Consider the following 17,087-nt stretch of genomic DNA (forward strand, 5'->3'; position numbering starts at 1 on the left):
ACTCTCGACTGTTGGCCGCCGTTCTTTCTCTGTCTCCAGACCTTGCAATTGGAATGAACTTCCTCTTTCGCTTTGTCAAGTCTCCACACTCAGCTCTTAAGTCTGGCCTTAAAACCCACCTCTTCCCAAAATAGCCTCCCTTCCCTGCCTCTTCCTTGTCTTCAGTTTCTCCAGTTTTAGAGTTATGCGTGCGTGAGAATGACTGGTGCGAAAGCGCTTAGATTTGTCTCTGCACAAGATTCAGCGCAAAATAAGTACCATTATTATTATTATTATTATAAATAAATACATACCCCACCAAACACCACACACAACACCACACACACAAACACACACACCATACCACACACACACACACACACACACGTACGCACACACACGCACACACACACACACACACACACAGAGCACAACCAGGCTGGGCAGTGGGCACTGACCTTGACAAAGGTGCGGAAGGACCGTGACTGAGACATCTGACGCCTCAGACAGCTGATGGCACCGGGAAGACTTTCCACATACTCCTGGTACAGTCCTAGCAGGTTCTGCACACACACATGCACACACACACACACACATTCTTAAACAACAGAAATACAGATTCACATGAGCAGTACAGGGACCACTAACATACACCAGACCATTGTCCAACCATTGACCTTTCCACAGTAGAACAGGAACACACACAATTGTCAGCATGTCTACCACTCACACTGTACCCGAGACATAACTTACGTGTTGCTTAAATTAAGCCATTCAGTGCCAGAGAATATTGTAAATAAGTGCTCTCCCCTTCCCAGGGAATTTTTTACATTTATAGCCAATTAAGCATTAATATTCTAGCATGAAAACTGTAATAACAGACAAGAGAAAAGAAAGCATATATTTTGTGAAGGAAAATGAATGAGGATTCTGGATCTGAGCTTATGTTCCAATTCCTCTGATTGAAGAGAACTATTCATGTATTTCAACTTGGCGGTAACAATTTTTGTGCATTAAAAAAAAAACCCACACAAATTTTCCATCTCTACTGATCGAAATCCACAACAACAAACTACAGCTGGAAATGTCATACTTGTTATCAGTTAATACCAGCCTACTAGTCAGTCATGTCCAACTTAAGACCACCCAAAGGAGGAGTTTGTATGGTGATGATGGACTCTCCCGTCAGTCCGACGGATGAGTAGGCAGACTCCATCATCACCAAACATGGAGTATAATACAAACTCCTCCTACAAACTACATATACCAAAACAGCCAGTTGAGGAGGCAACTGCTGTCCTGGACAATCTGGGCTACAATTTGATTATAGTGGAGACAGCGTCTTGGCCCAAGTTACAACATCCCCAAGTTACCGCTACCAACGAAACGTCCCTGCAGACAGGCAGGTAGCAGCAGCAGCAGTGACTCACACTGTTGGTGTCGGTGATCCTGGCGAAGACGTCACCCACAGCACTGGCATAGGAGGCGTGCGCCATCCTGTCCTGCAGGGCCTGCAGCATGTGGGAGTGGTGGGTGTAGAGGTCAGGGAGGGGGGAGGGGAAGAGCACGCACAGCTGGCGGGAGCTCATGTAGTGGCCATCCTGCAGGGGCTGCTGGTAGTGGTGCACCACCGCCCACAGCTGGGTGCAGTAGTCCTGCTCCGAGTCCACGATGTCCTGCAGGGCCTGCCGCCGCTCCGCTGTCAGCATACATCACATCACAAATCACATATCATACATTACACATCTATCACATCATACATCATACCTGATACACTGTGCTTCAGAAGTCCTGATCTAAGGCCACTATGTCATGCAGTGCCTGGAGCTACTCTGCTGTCATCATACATCACATATCATACATCACATCATCCATCACACACAGTGCTGCAGTAGCCCTGCTCTGAATCCATGATGTCCTTCAGTGCCTGGTGCTTCTCAGCAGTCATCATTATACATCATACATCACATGATCATAAATCATATGACACATCACATCACTCACCACACATCACACAATGAGCTGCAACTGACATGTGGGTGGCACTAACAATTTCGTAAAACTGGAAAGTTTGTAGCCAGGGGCCACTTAACTGAAGTGCATCTCTTAATACTGGAATAAAAGAAAATAAGGGAAATCAAAATATACCTACACCCCTGTGTATTGCAGATATACCTACACCCCTGTATGTTGCAGATGTCCACAGTTTTGAGTCCTATATATCAAGCATGATCCATCCACTGGACCTTGAGTGGAGGTCTGACTGTTGACATGATAAACCAAGGCAACATGTGCAATTCTTGCCTAGCACATAAAAAAAGAACCCATGGCAACAACTTACTCGTTCCTGGCTAAATTCTGTTGAAAAATCCACTTTGAAAGGAACAACAATAAAGTTGCAAGACTCAGCAATGATAGTACTAAAAGAATGTAACTCTATGTGGAACAGTTTGATCAAGCATCATCATCAAATAGTTTGACCACTTAGTGAATAAACAATGTCCTCAAACAGTGAGATCAAACAGTGAAGACATTACGTGGTTCAGCAGCAGCAGAGTTGAGGGCCACAGGCTGTCCATGGTGATCCCCTCCAAGCTGTCTGCTGCCCTGCTGTGGGACACACAACACACACATTATGCTGATACTTGTCACTGCATAAGAGACGTGCAACACTCACACATATTGATATGTCACGTCACTACACACAACACACATTATGGTGGGTACCTCTGTAGCCACACTCACACACGCCACAACATACCACTGCATACACAGACATGCCATAATACCTCATCATACCATACACACTCACTGCACACAGTACCTCATCATACCATACCATACACACACTCACAGCACCACACAAACTACTCACTGTATTATTTACTATACAAATGCATGCCACATGCACAAACATATAAATACACAAATGCCACACATACAAACACATGAGCTCACACAAAGTGGCACACATACATACACACGCTACAAACATATATGAGGTAAGCACACACACACACACACACACAAATGCACACACATGTGTACAATCACACACACACACACACACCAAACACAGACACTATCTACTACACACAGACACACACACATACTCACAGAACTGGTGATGTCCTCCTCACTGGAGTCAGACACATCAATGTCCTGACAGCGAGCTGCTAAAGCCTGGGTCAGACTGAGGCTCTTGCATGCTGCCGCAGTCACATCCGTCTTCTCTGTCATAGTACACATGTATTTCATCTGTTTACAATTGTCACTGAAAGCGACCCCCCCCCCCCCCCCCTGTCAAAAGGACTTTAAGGTTGAATGGACAATAAAATATGTCAGTGTCAGTGTTCATCACAGTACACACTGTATAAATACACACCATATCTTCTTTGTCAAAGTACATATTGTATAAATATATACCACGTCTTCTCTGTCATGGTATACATTGTATAAATGCAAACCATGTCTTCTGTGTCAAAGTACGTATTGTATAAATACACACCATGTCTTCTCTGTCACAGTAGACATACATATGTCTTCTCTTTTACAGTACACATACATATGTTTTGTCTGCCACAGTCACACACATGTCTTTTCTGTCAAAACACACATTGTATAAATACACACCATGTCTTTTCTACCACAGTCACAATTGTTTAAAAAAAAAAAAACACCATGTCTTCTTTCACCATACACAATGTACAAATACAGATCATGCCTTCTCTGTCACAGTACACACAGTGCATGTACACATCATGCCTTCTCTGTCACAGTACACACAGTGCATGTACACATCATGCCTTCTCTGTCACAGTACACACAGTGCATGTACACATCATGCCTTCTCTGTCACAGTACACACAGTGCATGTACACATCATGCCTTCTCTGTCACAGTACACACAGTGCATGTACACATCATGCCTTCTCTGTCACAGTACACACAGTGCATGTATACATCATGCCTCTGTCACAGTTCACACAGTACACGTACACATCATGCCTTCTCTGTCACAGTACACACAGTACATGTACACATCATGCCTTCTCTGTCACAGTACACACAGTGCATGTACACATCATGCCTTCTCTGTCATGGTACACACAGTACATGTACACATCATGCCTTCTCTGTCACAGTACACACAGTACATGTACACATCATGCCTTCTCTGTCACAGTACACACAGTGCATGTACACATCATGCCTTCTCTGTCACAGTAAACACAGTCCATGTACACATCATGCCTTCTCTGTCACAGTAAACACAGTCCATGTACACATCATGCCTTCTCTGTCATGGTACAAACAGTACACAAGCATATCATGCCTTCTCTGTCACAGTACACACAGTGCATGTATACATCATGCCTTCTCTGTCACAGTACACACAGTGCATGTATACATCATGCCTTCTCTGTCACAGTACACACAGTGCATGTATACATCATGCCTTCTCTGTCACAGTACACACAGTACATGTATACATCATGCCTTCTCTGTCACAGTACACACAGTGCATGTACACATCATGCCTTCTCTGTCACAGTACACACAGTGCATGTACACATCATGCCTTCTCTGTCACAGTACACACAGTACATGTACACATCATGCCTTCTCTGTCACAGTACACACAGTACATGTACACATTATGCCTTCTCTGTCACAGTACACACAGTGCATGTATACATCATGCCTTCTCTGTCACAGTACACACAGGGTCAGGTCAGATCATTAGATCTGCTACTGGTAACCTGTAATCCAGTACAACCTGTTTAGGGTCGGGTTGCCGGCGACTAAACCGGCACTCCCACCGCTCCCTTCCGGGACTGGTGAGGCGGGTGGCTAGACACCCTTATGGAATTAAAAAAGAGATCCATAAAAGGGCGTCAGCTCAGGAGGGCCACCGACGGCCATCTAGCTCCGCTGTGCTGTGTGCATGCCACACGCAGTTGGCCCCCGGGGTGTGTCTACCCATGCATGCTAAGTCTGGATCCGGCAGAATCTGCGGAAGAAACCTATCAGTTCAACCAAGAGGAAGGCGGTTACAGCAACGCACTGTGGAGTGCAAAGAGCAAGATGAGACACCGAAAGGATATCTTGGTCATCCACTGCATCCGTGCTCATCCTCCAGTCGTCTCGATGGTCTTGCCACTGGAAATTGGTGGACCCGGACGAGAGAGTGAGGTCGACGTTGCGCAACTCCTCTTCACTTTAAACAAACTCATCGCGCAAGTCATCAGTCATCCTTAATGACCTTTCATCCTTCATCATTTCATCACCCCCAAGTCCTGTGGCGACAGGCGAGCGACGAAACGACAGGTGTGGGTACACTGGCAGTCGCAGCCGCAGACCTGCACACAGGCGGCTCAGGCCATAGGGTCGTTCTTCATCGACAGGAGCAGCGATGGAGCTCGGCAGCCGTCTGAGCGTCTCAGCAGCCCTCTTTAGGAATGCACTGCTCACCTCCCTGGCATGAGGAAGGGGCTAGAAAAGGTGCCCTAAAAATTGCCTGCTCCATATCGCCCTGGCCAGCATACCGCGGCTGGCGGGAACCCTACATCAGCGGTCGAAACAAAGAGAAAGAAAAGAAAAAAACAAGGATCGTTCCTCTCACCATTGGTGCTTGGAACATAAGGACTCTCCTGGACAGAGATAACGCGGACAGACCCCAAAGGAGAACGGCACTAGTTGCATCCGAACTCGCCAGATACAACATCGACATCGCAGCCTTGAGTGAGACTCGGCTTGCTGGCGAAGGCGAGCTCTGTGAACGGGGATCTGGTTACACCTTCTTCTGGAGTGGACAAGGAAGTGAAGAGCGACGTGAGGCTGGCGTTGGTTTTGCAGTAAAAACAGCACTTGTCAGCAAGCTAGCTGGAATCCCAAAGGGAGTCAACGATAGGCTTATGACCATGAAACTCCCACTGGCATCTGGCCAGAAGCACCTCACCATTGTCAGTGCCTACGCCCCAACCATGACCAACCCGGATGAAGTGAAGGCGAAGTTCTATTAGGACCTTCACTCTGTCATTGCTGCTATCCCTAAAGCAGACAAGCTCATCATTTTTGTTGACTTCAATGCTAGAGTTGGCTCTGACTACATCTCCTGGGATGGAGTGATTGGAAAGCACGGCGTGGGCCACTGCAACCCAAATGGATTGCTTTTGCTTCAGACCTGTGCAGAGCAGAGCATGAACTGCTGATAACCAACACAGTTTTCTGCCTCCCTACCTGTAACAGGACGTCATGGATGCACCCTCGCTCAAAGTATTGGCATCTCATCGATTATGTCATCGTCAGGAAAAGGGATAGGCAAGATGTACGTGTAACAAAGACCATGTGTGGCGCAGAGTGTTGGACAGACCATCGCTTTGTAGTCTCGAAGCTGAATATTCGAATCCAGCCCAAGAGACGCCCCCAAGGCCAGAAGGCTCCAAAACGGCTCAACATCGCTAAGCTGAAAAACATCACCATCAAACAGTCCTTTGTGGAGCTGCTGGAAGATTGTCTGGAATCCGCCTCTCTGGACAACCAGAATGTGGAGTCTGACTGGAGGACCCTGCGTGAGCTGATCTATAGTACAGCTTCAGAGACCCTGGGACCCATGACCAGAAAGCACAAAGACTGGTTTGATGAAAACTGTGATGAAATCAAGCAGCTTCTGGATGAGAAACGCCTTCTGCATCAAGCCTACCTGAGCAACCCAAAGTCCACATCGAAAAAGGATGCGTACAATGCCATCCGCAGGACTGTTCAGCAAAAGTTACGCCAGATGCAGGATAAGTGGCTGAGTGACAAAGCTGATGAGATCCAGGGATATGCTGACAGGCACGATATGAAGAGCTTCTATGATGCCTTAAAAGAAGTCTATGGCCCCACATCCTCAGGATCACCCCCCCCCCCACCCCCCCCATTCCTCAGTGCAGATGGGAATAGCTTGATCACCGAGAAGGAAAAAATTCTCGAACGCTGGACTGAGCACTTCAACAGTATCTTAAATCGCCCTTCCTCCATAAATGATGAAGCCATAGACCGTCTCCCATAAGTCCCCATCAACGAAGCACTGAACGATCCGCCAACACTTCTTGAGACCCAGAAAGCAATCCGTCTGCTATCCAGTGACAAAGCACCTGGCTCAGACTCCATACCAGCAGAGGTCTAGAAGGATGGAGGCACTGTGCTGACTGAGAAACTCCATCAGCTGTACTCACTCATGTGAAAAGAAGAGACGATCCCCCAGGATTTCAAAGATGCATCTATCATTCACTTGTACAAGCCAAAGGGGAACCGGCAAGCCTGTGATAACCATCGGGGCATTTCCTTGCTCTCCATCGCAGGCTAGATACTTGCCAGGATCCTACTAAACCGCCTCACAGCACACCTTGACCAAGGTCATTTGCCTGAGAGCCAATGTGGATTCCGGAAAGAGCACGGAACCACTGACATGGTGTTTGCTGCAAGGCAGCTGCAAGAGAAATGTCAGGAGCAAAATGCTGATCTGTTCTCCACCTATGTCGACCTCACTAAGGCCTTTGACACCGTGAGTAGAGAGGGACTGTGGAAGATCATGGCCAAGTATGGATGCCCTCGGAAATTTATTTCCTTGGTCAGCAAGTTCCATGAAGGCATGCAGGCTCGAGTCCAGGACAATAGCGAAACACCTGCTCCTTTTGCTGTCACAAATGGTGTCAAGAAAGGCTGCGTCCTGGCTCCAACGCTGTTCGGCCTCATGTTCTCTGCAATGCTTACTGATGCCTTCAGAGATGGCGATGTTGGAATCGGCCTAAAGTACCGAACAGATGGCAAGCTGTTTAACCTCAGAAGGCTTCAAGCAAAAATGAAGGTCATGACAGACATCATCAGAGACTTTTTGTTTGCTGATGATTGTGCCCTCAACGCTGGATCTGAAGCATGCAACTCAGCGTCGACAAGTTTGCCACTGCCAGCAGGAACTTCAGCCTTACCATCAGCACGAGGAAAACTGAAGTTCTCCATCAGCCAGCCCCAGGGAAACCCTACATTGAGCCCAACATCACAGTCAACGGTCAGAGACTCAGTGCAGTGGAGCGGTTCACATACCTTGGCAGCACACAGTCACAAAATGCGACCATCGACAATGAAGTGAACGTCAGCAAGCGCAACTTTTGGTAGACTCAATGTAAATGTCTGGAACAGAAGAGGCATTAGTCTTGAGAACAAGCTAAAGGTCTACAGAGCAGTAGTTCTCCCCACACTACTGTACGCCTGTGAAACTTGGACAGTGTACCAACGACATGCCAAGAAGCTGAACCACTTCCACACAACATGCCTCAGGAAGCTACTGAACATCAAGTGGCAAGACAGGACCCCAGACACAGGTGCTTGCAAAAGCCACCCTTCCCAGCATCTTCACCATCCTGATGCAGTCCCAGCTTCGCTGGGCTGGACACGTGGCGCTCATGCCAGACCATCGGCTGCCCAAAAGGCTCTTCTATGGCGAGCTGCAACAAGGGAAGAGATCGCACAGAGGTCAGAAGAAGCGCTTCAGAGATACTCTGAAAGTCCCTCTGAAAGCGTTTGATATCAACCCTGACTCCTGGGAGGAATCTGCAGTGGATCGTGACAAATGGCGTGCTGCTGTGCACAAAGGCGCCAAGTTGTGCGAGGCCAACAGGACTGCTGCAGCTGTTCAGAAGAGGCAGGCCAGAAAGTCACGGGCAAATAAGCTCCCTGACAATGATATGCCTGTCTTTGTCTGCCCCAACTGTCAGCGAACATTTCGTGCGTAGATTGGACTATTCAGCCATCTGCGCATTCACAGATAGATTCATGAGCATAACAACACATGTAAACATCATGCCTTCTCTGTCACAGTACATACAACACATGTACATATCATGCCTTCTCTGTCACAATACACACAACACATGTACACATCATGCCTTCTCTGTCACAGTACACACAACACATGTACACATCATGCCTTCTCTGTCACAGTACACACAGTACATGTACACATCATGCATTCTCTGTCACAGTACACACAACACATGTACACATCATGTCTTCTCTGTCACAGTACACACAACACATGTAAACATCATGCCTTCTCTGTCACAGTACACACAACACATGCACACATCATGCCTTCTCTGTCACAGTACACACAACACATGTACACATCATGTCCCTCTGTCACAGTACACATAACACATGCACACATCATGTCCCTCTGTAGCAGTACACACAACACATGCACACATCATGCCTTCTCTGTCACAGTACACACAACACATGTACACATCATGCCTTCTCTGTCACAGTACACACAGTACATGTACACATCATGCCTTCTCTGTCACAGTACACACAACACGTGCACACATCATGTCCCTCTGTCACAGTACACACAACACATGCACACATCATGCCTTCTCTGTCACAGTACACACAACACATGCACACATCATGTCCCTCTGTAGCAGTACACACAACACATGCACACATCATGTCCCTCTGTCACAGTACACACAACACATGCACACATCATGTCCCTCTGTAGCAGTACACACAACACATGCACACATCATGTCCCTCTGTCACAGTACACACAACACATGCACACATCATGTCCCTCTGTAGCAGTACACACAGTACATGTACACATCATGCCTTCTCTGACACAGTACACACAACACATGCACACATCATGTCCCTCTGTAGCAGTACACACAACACATGCACACATCATGTCCCTCTATAGCAGTACACACAGTACATGTACACATCATGCCTTCTCTGACACAGTACACACAACACATGCACACATCATGTCCCTCTGTAGCAGTACACATAGTACATGTACATGTACACACAGTACCTTGATCTGGAGGTCCCTGTGTGGGGTCCGTGACCTTTGACCCTGACTGTGACCTTGATTGAGTATTGTCTGCTGGGAACTGCCCCTCCTGCAGTGGTAGTCTGCACTTGGTCAGCACCTCTCTGTATACACATCATCATCATATTCATCATATTCATCATATTCATCATCACCACCCTGTAACCATCTTCATCATCACCTGTCTGTATACACATCATCATCATGTCTCTGTATATATATCATCATCATCTCTGTAACCATCTTCATCATCATCATCAACAGCAGCAGCTGCAGCAGCATCACTCTGAACAGAGTCATCACCATCATCATTTCTCTGCAACCACATTCAACATATGGCATTCGCACAACTATCCATGCATTCTCTGTCCCATATCATCACCTTTGTCATCACCATCATCACTGTCAGTGTCATAAATAGAAACAACACCACTACCAACAACAGGCCTTGGTGTACCTGAACTTATCAGTGGTGATGAGACCAGCAGAGATCAGTTCCTGCACCAGGAGTTATATAACACCACCACCATCAACAACAACAATGACAACAACAACAACAGGTGATGGTCTACCTGGACTTATCGTTGGAGAGGAGTCCAGCAGAGACCAGTTCCTGCAGCAGAAGTTGTACAACAACAACGACAACAACAACAACAGGTGATGGTCTACCTGGACTTATCGTTGGAGAGGAGTCTAGCAGAGACCAGTTCCTGCAGCAGGAGTTGTACAACAACAACAACAACAACAGGTGATGGTCTACCTGGACTTATCGTTGGAGAGGAGTCTAGCAGAGACCAGTTCCTGCAGCAGGAGTTGTACAACAACAACGACAACAACAACAACAGGTGATGGTCTACCTGGACTAATCGGTGGAGAGGAGTCCAGCAGAGACCAGTTCCTGCAGCAGAAGTTGTACAACAACAACGACAACAACAACAACAGGTGATGGTCTACCTGGACTTATCGTTGGAGAGGAGTCTAGCAGAGACCAGTTCCTGCAGCAGGAGTTGTACAACAACAACGACAACAACAACAACAGGTGATGGTCTACCTGGACTTATCGTTGGAGAGGAGTCCAGCAGAGACCAGTTCCTGCAGCAGGAGTTGTACAACAACAACAACAACAACAACAGGTGATGGTCTACCTGGACTTATCGTTGGAGAGGAGTCCAGCAGAGACCAGTTCCTGCAGCAGGAGTTGTACAACAACAACAACAACAACAGGTGACAGTGTACCTGGACTTATCGTTGGAGAGGAGTCCAGCAGAGACCAGTTCCTGCAGCAGGAGTTGTACAACAACAACGACAACAACAACAACAGGTGACAGTGTACCTGGACTTATCGTTGGAGAGGAGTACAGCAGAGACCAGTTCCTGCAGCAGGAGTTGTACAACAATAACAATGACAACAACAACAACAGGTGACAGTGTACCTGGACTTATCGGTGGAAAGGAATCCCGCAGAGACCAGTTCCTGCAGCAGGAGTTGTACAACAATAACAATGACAACAACAACAACAGGTGACAGTGTACCTGGACTTATCGGTGGAAGGAATCCCGCAGAGACCAGTTCCTGCAGCAGGAGTTGTACAACAATAACAATGACAACAACAACAACAGGTGATGGTCTACCTGGACTTATCGGTGGAAGGAATCCCGCAGAGACCAGTTCCTGCAGCAGGAGTTGTACAACAATAACAATGACAACAACAACAACAGGTGATGGTCTACCTGGACTTATCGGTGGAAAGGAATCCTGCAGAGACCAGCTCCTGCAGCAGGAGTTGTTGTCCTGACTGCACGGCGCTCAGCTGGTCCTGCAGGCACTGCTGGCTGTGTGCCACACGCTGTACACTGTCTGACAGACTGCTCACCTCTCTCTGTCACACACACCACACACAAGGTATAGATACACACACCACACACACGCACAACACACCACACGCACACACAGTATAAATACACACAAAACTCATACATCACACACACACCACACACACATTATACATACACACATACCACACACATAGTATCCATACACACACCACACACACACAGTATATATACACACACCACACACTAAATACACACACCACACACACACACAGTGCACATGCACACACCACATGCTAAAAGACTTCACAGACCACACACACACACAGTATACATACATGCACACACACACACACACAAGTATACATACATACACACACATACATCACACACACACAGTATACATACCCCCCACACACACACACACACTGAGTATACATACACGCACCACACACAGTATACATAAATACCACAAACACACAACACCACACACACATACACAGTATACATACACACAATGCGCAATGGAATACTGAATTACTCCTGATGTCACAAATACATTGATTATTCAACACTGGCAACATAACTCGGGCAATGAATTACTGAATTGCTACTGATATCACAAGTGTCATATTTTATACTGGCAACATAACTTTGGCAATGCATTACTGAATTACAACTGATGTAATAGATAAATATGATATTCAACACTGGCAACATAACTTGCACAACACATGTCAACATTGTGAGACAATCAACTCAGACAGCTGTCATGACACTGTGTACATGCACAACAATACAATACAATACAATACAATACAATACAGACAACAGCTGTGAGAACTCTCTGTACACTGACAACACAGACAACTGCTGTGAAGACCTCTGTACAAGGACAACACAGACAACAGCTGTGAAGACCTCTGTACATGGACAACACAGACAACAGCTGTGAAGACCTCTGTACATGGACAACACATACAACAGCTGTGAAGACCTCTGTACATGGACAACACAGACAACAGCTGTGATGGCACTGTGTACATGGACAACACAGACAGTGGTGACTCACCCGCAGACTGTCCAAGCACTTGGCAAGGTCAGACATCTGCTGGTCCTGGCGCTGACAGCGAGAGTCCATCTTCTGCCAGGCGCTGTTGGTGGTGTTGGTGGTGCTGGAGTCTCCTTCCTGCAGGCTGGACAGGTGTTCCAGGGCTGCCATGAAGCTTACCTTCATGTCCTGAACCATGGCCTCCACCTGCACACAATGCCACCTTCCATGTGACATGTAACCTCTCACACTGTGACCTCTAACCTGTCACTGGCACCCCCTCTTCTGTGCCCCATGTGTTCTGTCCCTCCTCTGTGCAACATGTGTTCTGTTCCTCCTCTGTGCAACATGTGTTCTGTCCCTCCTCTGTGCCCCATGTGTTCTGTCCCTCCTCTGTGCCCCATGTGTTCTGTCCCTCCTCTGTGCAACATGTGTTCTGCTTTCCTCTGTGCCCCATGTGTTCTGTCCCTCCTCTGTGCCCCATGTGTTCTGACCCTCCTCTGTGCAACATGTGTTCTGCTTTCCTCTGTGCCCCATGTGTGCAACATGTGTTCTGTCCCTCCTCTGTGCCCCATGTGTTCTGTCCCTCCTCTGTGCAACATGTGTTCTGTCCTCCTCGTTGTTCTGCTTTCCTCTGTGCCCCATGTGTTCTGTCCCTCCTCTGTGCCCCATGTGTTCTGACCCTCCTCTGTGCAACATGTGTTCTGCTTTCCTCTGTGCCCCATGTGTGCAACATGTGTTCTGTCCCTCCTCTGTGCCCCATGTGTTCTGTCCCTCCTCTGTGCAACATGTGTTCTGTCCCTCCTCTGTGCCCCATGTGTTCTGTCCCTCCTCTGTGCCCCATGTGTTCTGTTCCTCCTCTGTGCCCCATGTGTTCTGTCCCTCCTCTGTGCAACATGTGTTCTGTCCCTCCTCTGTGCCCCATGTGTTCTGTCCCTCCTCTGTGCCCCATGTCTCCCTGTTTCCTTTGTCAGTCAGCACAGTTCTGCAATGTCAGCATATGGTCGTTGCCACTTGGTTTCTCTTGTTCTGCTCCTGTTGTTTTATCTTCCCAACATTCCACCTGTCCAGGTTTGTTTAACACAGCCGGTGTACTTCTTCACTTTCTTCATTGGCAGTCTTGTCTACTCCGTGTGTCAACGTTAGTTTTAATGTGAAGACTTTTGACAGAGGAGAGTTGTGGGTTGTGGGCAGGGTCAGGATTAATGATCATGAAAACCATTATCAAACACACAGAGAGGTGGTCTGCATCTCTCCAGCAAGTGCCACACGTGCGACACGTCTTCAGAAATCAATAGCCTACACTGTGCTATGTGCAGCAAACAAAAAGCCATCTCACACACCCTCCCCCACACTCATTCTCCAGGCTAACTTAGGAACACACATCCCTCTGCCTGGAGTCCAGGCCAAACAAGGTTCCAGCCCTCATCTGTCCAATCTTGGTCAGTCCCACTTCAGTGCCAGAGGAAATCAGCTTACCCCCCCCCACACACACACACACACACACACACCCTCCCGTACCCCTTGCTGGCCTCACCTGAAGGAAGGCCAAAACTGTGGAGGCATGTGTGAAGTGAAGCTGCTTACCTCCACAAGGGAAAGCTGCTCTGTTGTTTCACAGGTCACAGCACATCAAATGGGCTGAGCCTTACGGGAGGGGGGGGGGGGGGTGGATGGGGATGGAGGCCGAGAGGGAGGGTGGTTAGAACCGAAAGCGAAAGACGGGATGAGGAACAGAGAGAGAGAGAGAGAAGGGGGGGTGGGTGGATGGGGCGGGGGGGGGGGGGGGGCAAGGAGGGAAGGGTGAAGTGAGACAAAGTATTGATGATGCAGGATGACTATGGTGGACAGTGATGGATGAGGGTGTCTGCTGTGTGTCTGCGGACACCATCACCGTCATGACAGCTTTCTGCCTCCTGTCTCCTCTCAATGCACACACACAACACACACACGTGCGCTCGCGTGCGTTTGGCGCACAGACACAGACACTTCATCTCCCTCTGTATTTCAACACACACCGTTTCCATTACTGCCACGCTACCCTTTCTTCCACGCAGGCCCACTTCATTATTTTACCACTTTCACACACGCTTCATTTTCTTCCCACTTTAACACACTTCATTTACTTCCCACCGTTTTCTTCCCAGTTTCCCACTTTCACCCACACTTCGTTTTCTTCCCACTTTCACACACACTTCGTTTTCTTCCCACTTTCACACACATTTCATTTTCATGGCACTTTCAAACAGAGTTCAATTTCTTACCACTTTCACACACTATACTTGTTTTATACCACTTACACACACACTTAATATGTTGTTGTTTTTTTACACACACGTGTACGCTCTTGCATACTGTGCAACGTTGCACACATACTTCCATAAAGTGGCCTGCAGAGGGTCTTTGCTTCCATTCCATTCCTCCACCCACGGGCCTGCCTTCTGCTCCAGGCAGCCCTGTACTGCTTCTTCCCAACCACTGTGGCTCTGTGCGCGACCCCTCAACCACAATCCCATCCCACCCACCCCAATTATTTCCCCCTCCCTTCCCCAATTGACCTGTGACCTGAACAACCAGCCCACATCTCCGCGCCTCCCGCCCCTCCCCCCTCCCCACTCTCTCTGCGTTATTCCTGTACCAGTGCATTCGAATACAATAACAGATAGTACAGCAGGCGGCAGATAAATCGAGGTTCACGGCATAGCTGTGGATTCCTCAGCCAATGTAAATAAACGTTACACAGAAAAGCCGTTACGTCTCCTGTGCAGTTCGTGTGCGAGCCACTGACCTGTACAAATGTGTGGCTGGAGCGAGACAACGTGAAGGAATAAACTGACGATGGAAGTCTTGTTTGTCCAGGGAAAAGGGCCTGACAAGCACAAAGTTTTTTTGTATTTTTTTTTCCTTCAACATATTACTTTAATTATCATATTCTATCAAACTGATATCCAATGATCATTTTTATTATGTTCATAGTTCATGAAAAACTAACAGACACAAACAAATCGTTTTTGAGAGAGAGAGAGGGAGGGATGAACACAGTTATGGAAACAGATTGCTGTCTGCCGTGTGTTTAGTTGAGAAGAAACCCTTTCCGGACCCTCAGGCACTGCCACATGCCAGGTGTGCAGGTGGGAATGGGGGAGGGGGGAGAGGGAATCTCAAGGAACGGGGGTGGGTGGAGATTAGGAGGCAGGGGTGCAGAAAGCTGTGCTAAACCACAAGTGCTCTGGGGGTGTAGTGACGTCATCACACCGCACCACAGGGCTGCCTCTGTTGAGGGAGGTGTGAGAAGCAGGCACACTGACTGACAACGTCCCTGCTGCTTGCCGGCACTGCCATCTGTTTAATGTGCCGGCTGTTCTCAATGTACACATTTACATAATACAAGTGTTCTTTAATAACAACTTTACGGTACAGGCAGCATCGTTCCTGCTGTGCCGGGTGCCAGCAGTTTTCTGTGGTAATATGAGGGCGGTCTATTCACTGACACCATCCTGTATGACCATCTGTCTATACACTGACACCATCCTGTATGACCTTCTGTCTATACACTGACACCATCCTGTATGACCTTCTGTCTATACACTGACACCATCCTGTATGACCTACTGTCTATACACTGACACCATCCTGTATGACCTGCCCTACCGTCTATACACTGACACCATCCTGTATGACCTTCTGTCTATACACTGACACCATCCTGTATGACCTTCTGTCTATACACTGACACCATCCTGTATGACCTTCTGTCTATACACTGACACCATCCTGTATGACCATCTGTCTATACACTGACACCATCCTGTATGACCTGCTGTCTATACACTGACACCATCCTGTACGACCTACTGTCTATACACTGACACCATCCTGTATGACCTACTGTCTATACACTGACACCATCCTGTATGACCTGCTGTCTATACACTGACACCATCCTGTACGACCTACTGTCTATACACTGACACCATCCTGTATGACCTACTGTCTATACATTGACACCATCATGTATGACATACTGTCTACACACCGACACCATCCTGTATGACCTGCTGTCTATACACTGACACCATCCAGTGTGACCTACTGTCTATACACTGACACCATCCTGTATGACATACTGTCTACACACTGACACCATCCTGTATGACCTGCTGTCTATATACTGACACCATCCTGTGTGACCTACTGTCTATACACTTGACACCTTCCTGTATGACCTACTGTCTATACACTGACACCATCCTGTATGACCTGCTGTCTATACACTGACACCATCCTGTATGACCTGTCTATACACTGACACCATCCTGTATGACCTGCTGTCTA

General features: G+C 47.7%; 1 protein-coding gene across 4 annotated transcripts in view; it reads right to left on the minus strand.

Annotated features, from left to right (window-relative positions):
• Positions 1-17,087, minus strand: part of LOC143296102 (uncharacterized) — a 93,499-nt gene that overhangs the window by 39,328 nt on the left and 37,084 nt on the right. For 3 of the 4 annotated variants that reach the window (XM_076607876.1, XM_076607874.1, XM_076607873.1), the window contains 7 exons: positions 12,774-12,959; positions 11,600-11,748; positions 9,851-9,972; positions 3,097-3,212; positions 2,517-2,589; positions 1,410-1,678; positions 438-542 (listed from right to left, as the gene is read on the minus strand). In XM_076607876.1, coding sequence (XP_076463991.1) covers positions 438-542; positions 1,410-1,678; positions 2,517-2,589; positions 3,097-3,212; positions 9,851-9,972; positions 11,600-11,748; positions 12,774-12,959 — 1,020 coding nt within the window. The remainder of the gene's footprint in view (positions 1-437; positions 543-1,409; positions 1,679-2,516; positions 2,590-3,096; positions 3,213-9,850; positions 9,973-11,599; positions 11,749-12,773; positions 12,960-17,087) is intronic. The other variant, XM_076607875.1, reaches the window with a different exon arrangement.

The sequence above is a fragment of the Babylonia areolata genome, chromosome 21, assembly GCF_041734735.1.
Source record: "Babylonia areolata isolate BAREFJ2019XMU chromosome 21, ASM4173473v1, whole genome shotgun sequence".
Taxonomy (NCBI): Eukaryota; Metazoa; Mollusca; class Gastropoda; order Neogastropoda; family Buccinidae; genus Babylonia; species Babylonia areolata.